Source organism: Muscardinus avellanarius (assembly GCF_963383645.1).
Source record: "Muscardinus avellanarius genome assembly, chromosome: 2".
In the NCBI taxonomy this organism is placed as follows: Eukaryota; Metazoa; Chordata; class Mammalia; order Rodentia; family Gliridae; genus Muscardinus; species Muscardinus avellanarius.
In genome coordinates, this window is record NC_137787.1 from 108,116,581 (window position 1) to 108,122,580 (window position 6,000).

The following is a 6,000-nucleotide window of genomic DNA, read 5'->3' on the forward strand; positions in this document are numbered from 1 at the left end:
AGCCCAGATGCTTGGGAACTGCTGGTTACACGCCCTGGTTGCCCTCTAGTAACTGCTGCTCTGTGGTTGGTTATTGAACAAGCTGGCACACTCCCACATTCCTGCAACTGTCCTGGGGGTGGCCCTTTGCTCTGATGTGAACCAATGTTGTCACTGAAAATCGAGAGACCATGATGTTTCCAAGTTCATAACTTATAATCCCAGCAGGATCCAGCAGGGTGCTGGGGACAGTGGGATAAGTGGGTGGAAAGAAAGAGACGAAATAAGGAAGGCACAACCCGAGGAGAGGAAGACCTCTCACATGAACTACAAATAGAATTGTGGCTGATGGTTTTGGTTATTATTTCTTCATTTCTGAATGTCAGACCCCTTAGTCACATGAATTTTTGCCCATACTGGGTGCCATAACGAATCATCCAATAAATACTTTTAAAGGATCTACAATGGGTGAGGATCCCCAAAACTCCTTGTGGCTACTAAGTTCCCCCCCACAGGCTTTCAGAAGCCAATACAACTTTATTTTTAAAATATCTCTTAATTCTTTTCAATTAAGTATCTCTCAATAGAAGGCAACAGCAAAAAAAAAAAAAATGGGATTGGATTTGGATACCATGTGATGTTATTGGTGGACAGGGAAGGCCAGCGGTGGCCGGGGTCTGTGTACCCGAGGCCTTCACCCAGAGTGCTGCCCTTTCAGCCCAACACACTTGTCTCCCTTGCTCTGCAGCCGGTCTTCTTTTATGTTCTGCTGAAGAGGCTTGACTCAATCGTGGAGAACCAATGTATCTTTCCATCCACATTAATCAGACAAAAAGGAGAGGGTGTCTAAGATTAAAACTGTCTAATATCTAAGTTTTATTATATTCTCCCCTTTTTCTTTGTTTTGATATTAGGAATTCAAGGACAGAAAGGAACAAAAGGAGACTCAGGCATCCCAGGTAAAAGACTGGCTTCCTTTTAATTTCCCAGGATGATGACAGGAGGCCTGTGTGCTTAAGAACTGAGTCTTGTTGACTTTGAATGCACGGCTGTGACCTTCCTCTTCCCCGACGCTGAGGCTGAGACTCCAGGGTTGTCATCAGCCTCCATTCCTCCCCTGGGAAAGCTGGGGAATGACAGAAACCCAGAATTCCGTGGGGTGCTAGGTGTGGGACAGGGGCTGAGCTGGCACAGGTAAAAACTCAGGAGAGCTGGTGGTGTAGGCAGTGGCTTCAAGCTGTGTAGACACCATGGACCTCCCTCTCGCATCCTGGGTTCAAGGCTTCCACATCTCTGCTTTGGTCTGCTTTCCTTTCTTGGCCCTTCAAGCCCTACCTGTCCTGCTACTACTTCTCTAGTTGTCCTTAGCTACTGAGCCTTTGCTTATAGTTGCTGAGCTCAGCACTTACAACACAGCATATATCATCTTCTCAACAGCCTGACCTTAAGGAGGGCAATGTTAGTCCACTTTTGTTATCGTAATGAAATACCGGAGGCACAGAACTTTATAAAGAAAAAAAGATCTGTCAAGTTCACAGTTCTGGAGGTTCAAGGGCATGGTACTGGGCTCTTTTCAGCCCTAGGGGAGATTTCAGGGTGTATAGTGTCATAATGGTGGAAGCACACTCGGAAGAGAGAGGTGGCATCACCATATTTTAAAAATATTTTGATTGGTGATGCATAGTTATACATCATGACGAGGTTCAAAGTGATATAGACATACTTGCACACAGCACTTGGTGCATTTCCCTGAAAACCCCCTTCAAGCCCCGCGCCCCACCCCTCCCTGTGCATGCTATGAGGTTGGGAGTGAGAGCCCTGTACGTGGAGGTGGCACTGCTGGAGCTGTTTCCTTCATCTGTTCTTCTCTTCCCCTTCCCACCTTCCTCTCCTGATCCCCCTCCACTCGTAACTGTTCTCACTCCTCGTTTATCTGAAGTCCATTTTGTTTTCTATTCTCTCTAGCTTCCACATATGAGAGAAAATGTATGACCCTTGACTTTCTGAGACTAGCTGGTCTTACTTAGCATAATATTTTCTAGTTTCATCCATTCTCCTGCAAATGACATAATTTTGTTCTTCCTTAGGCTGCGTAAAGTCTCATTGTGTGTATATGCTATATCCTGTTATCTCTACCAGATAACAATGTTTTTGCAAAATAATTATTCAGAATACTATAGTTTTACATGCATATCCATGTTTAAAGCAGCATAACTTACAATAGATGAATTATGGAACCAGCCTCAGTGTCTGTCAACGGATAAATGGATAACGAAAATGAGATACATTCTGTTACTACTCTAATGTACTAAAAGGAGAAATGGAGGCCTACAAATGTTCTAGAAAATTCTCCCAGAATATCTAGAACTTCCACACAATTGCATGATGGGCTGAGGGCCGACAGACAGCCTCTGGGATTCTGGCAGCCATTGCCACCTGTGTATTCTCAATAGCATCGACATGGGAGTGGGGGCAGAACAATCCCCAAAGATGGGGGCTGAATGTTTAAGAAGTCCACACCTGGTAGCTAAGAGTAACTCATTTGTTAGACACAGGCCCTTGGGGCCCCTTGGGAAAGCAGAGGGGGGCATCTCTGGGGTGGACTCTCTCCTCCCATCTGGGTGCATGCTCTCCTCCCATCTGGGGTGCATGCTCTCCTCCCATCTGGGGTACACGCTCTCCTCTCAGGCCCTGCTGGCATAAAGGGAGAAAAAGGAAGCCCTGGGCCGGAAGGATTCAAAGGAGCCACTGGACCAAGCGGCCCGAAGGGAGACCCAGGAGCAAAAGGTAAGGCCTTCTCATCTGTGGGCTCCTAGGGCACAGGCCCTGAATTAAGGGTTTGGAGGTTTTCAGAACCTGCTGGCGAAAGTTAGTTTATTCAGTTGGCAAGTTATGAACTGGGGATTGTCCTGGGTACTGAGCACATGTCTGTGAGCGAGGCTTAGCTCAGCCACATGCATGTGAGCCTGGCCACACCCCAGCCACCAGACAGCACCCAGGACCCACCAGATCTTCCCACACAGGAAAGGTCCCCCACCAGTGAGATCCAATGCCCATCCCTCCCACCGCAGCCTAGGCCCACTTCTGGCTCAGCACCTGGTACCTTAGCACAGGGGTCCCCACAAGCCACAGGCAGAGCTGGAGGAGAAACCCGACCTCTATTCCCCCCACACTCTGGCTGCCAAAGGAGGGCGAGGGGCTCGTGGCTGGCCCTCCTTCAAGCCATGTGGGTCTTCTTCTTGTGGCAGGATCCTCTGGACAGCAAGGACAAAAGGGAGAGAAAGGTCAAAAAGGTAATTGACATTTCCATTCTTTTTAATTTGTACTTTGGAGTCAATTCAGCACTAGAAAATTATGTGTTGGGGGAGAGCTTGGTTTTAAAGAAATTCCTCATTCTGGGAAAAGGCTGATGGAGTCCTCTGCTCACTTGAATAATCCGTGATTTGGGTACAGACACAGCCTCGCTCTCCTATCCTCCTTCCCTTCTCCTCCCTCACTCCTCCCTTCCTCCCTTTCTCTCTCTCTCTCTCTCTCTCTCTCTCTCTCTCTCTCTCTCTCTCTCTCTCATCTCTATCTCTCTTTCTGATTATATAATGCTAATGTCCTAGGGACTGAACTCAGGGGCATTCTAGCTCCATGCTACAAACCCAGCCTTTCTTTATTTTTTGTTTTGAAATAGGGTCTTGCTAAGTTGCTGAGGCTAGATTCAAACCTGTGAGCCTCCTGTCTCTGTCTCTCAGGAGTGGGACTGCAGGTGTGCACCACTGCACCTGATTTCTTTCCTTCCTTCTTTCATCTTTCTTCTCCCTGCCTCCCTTCTCTGCATTCTTTCTCCATTTCTTCATCTTTCCCCTCACTCTCTCCTTCCTGCCTTTTCTCGATGTTTTTTCTCTCTGCAGTAGTGAGATGTGGTCTGTGGGATTTGCAAGACCAGCCACAGAGGCCCCTGCCCTTTTGGCCTCATGCCCATATGCCAAAATGCACCACCTTGCCACCTGGGCTAGGCCTTGATGCCACAGAGCAGGGATTTTCTGGGCTCTGGTGACAGCCACCAGGGTTATTCCTTTCCATAGCTAAAGGACCTCTGGGGATGGATGGAAAGAGCCTGGGTATGCACCCCTCACTGACTGCTCTCTCCGTGTCCTGCCCCCTAGGCACATCTTTCATAAGCGTGAGGATTGTGGGCAGCAGTAATCGAGGCCGGGCTGAAGTTTTCTATAACGAGGTCTGGGGGACGATTTGCGATGATGACTGGGATGAACCTGATGCCACCATCTTCTGCCGCATGCTGGGTTATTCCAGAGGAAAGGCCCTCGGCAGTTACGGGGGTGGTAAGTGTGTCCTCTGCCAAGGGCCTCTTCCCTGGAGCTGCAGAGAGTGGTGTGCTAATGCCCTTTGGTTGTTGGAGACTCCTGTGGCTTGAGTTAAAGGAAAGTGTTGGTCCAAGCAGCTAAAAGTTCTGCAGGTCCGTGTTGGGGCTGGCTCCTTGCGCGGCCTCCGCAGTGGAAAGAGAGGGTCTCTTGCCCAGCAGTGATGGTGAAGGCTCACCCAGGCATCTGGAGTCAGAATGGTTCACAAAGATGCCCCTCTGGAAAGCAGGCAAAGACAGTTGTCACCGTCCCTCTGGGGAAATAGGAGCAGGAATTTCCCAGCAGTGTTGGCTGTGGTCATCCTGAAAGAATTTCTGGGAGGGCAGGGAACGTGGCTCAGGGGTAGAGAGCTTGCCCAGTATGTGTGAGACTCTGCTTTGCATTCCCAGCACTGCAAAAACAACCAAGAAGGAAGGAAGGAAGGAAGGAAGGAAGGAAGGAAGGAAGGAAGGAAGGAAGGAAGGGAGGGAGGGAGGGGCAGGGACTTACTAAAATAAATTTGGAGACAGTGTCCTGTGGTGCTAGAGATCAACTCAGTTTATATCTTTTTTGTTTCCTGCCATAGACCAAACCTTCAGGAAAGGAATTTAGTTCCTAAGGGAGCCCCTTTTCTTTGGCCATAAGAGCTGACTCAGCAGGGACACTAGGCTGGTCTCTCAGATGCTCTACATGTTTACCCCACCCTAATTGCACACTCCTTTTTAAATTTCTGAGCCTGGCCCCAGAACCTGAGATCTTCCTGTCTCAGCCTCCCAAATTCTGGGATTGATTATAAGTGGCCACCACCAAGCCTGGCTTAGAAAACTTCTTAAAATTGTACATTATTCCTATATAGATTAAAGTTCTATAAAATTTCATTGGAGTGTAAATCAAATGTAATCAAATAATTTGTTTTCGATTTTATTAGAAGGAAGGAGATTAGACAAAGGTGTGGCTGCTTTTAGGAGAGTGGAAACATGGTTTAAAATGCTTTGGGAAAGGTGGATATATAACAGTGAATCGCAGGGCGCTCTGGGGGAGATTTCAAAGAGCAGGAGATTGGAAATATTACACTTTGAATGAATCTTTTATCAAACGGTAGAGAATAAAATCAGTCATTGTCGAAGACCAGACTAGCTGTCTATACGTCGGGCTGGACTGGACAGGGAAGCAACTGCAGTCTACCCCAGGAGGAAGCTTCTGGGCCTCACATTTTTTCTGACCATCTGCCTTCCCCTATCCCTCCTGTGTCTCAAGGCACAGGCAAGATCTGGCTGGATAACGTTGCCTGTCAGGGGACAGAGGCGTCCCTGTTGGACTGTAACAAGAACGACTGGGGCTCTCACAACTGCAATCACGGTGAGGACGCGGGCGTGGAGTGCAGTTGACCTGAAGCCGAAACTCACCACACCTGGCTGAGGTGTCCTTGCGAAGGCCGAGGCCCCCAGGATCCCCTGGGACTGGAAGGGTCATTAATAAAGCTCCTAGTGCCACCTGGCCAGGTGGTTGAGTTAGTGTGTCTGTCTCTTACCGACACGCCCCTCGATCCTCACGTGCCCTCGCGCACAGGGAGCTTTGTGGGCAGGTGTAGCGGATGGCTTTGATGTTGATTGACTGATGAGAAGTAGTCGCTCACGTGAATGACAACAGAGACAACATGGCAGTGGGGAGG

General features: G+C 48.6%; 1 protein-coding gene across 1 annotated transcript in view; it reads left to right on the top strand.

The window, feature by feature from the left end:
- Window positions 1–5,716, top strand: part of MARCO (macrophage receptor with collagenous structure) — a gene marked incomplete at both ends in the record, with an annotated part of 38,568 nt that extends 32,852 nt beyond the window's left edge. Inside the window, 5 exons of the mRNA XM_080689402.1 lie at window positions 894–938; window positions 2,668–2,766; window positions 3,228–3,272; window positions 4,134–4,316; window positions 5,592–5,716. Of these exons, the coding sequence (XP_080545528.1) occupies window positions 894–938; window positions 2,668–2,766; window positions 3,228–3,272; window positions 4,134–4,316; window positions 5,592–5,716 (497 nt within the window). The remainder of the gene's footprint in view (window positions 1–893; window positions 939–2,667; window positions 2,767–3,227; window positions 3,273–4,133; window positions 4,317–5,591) is intronic.
- Between the last annotated feature and the right edge of the window lie 284 nt (window positions 5,717–6,000).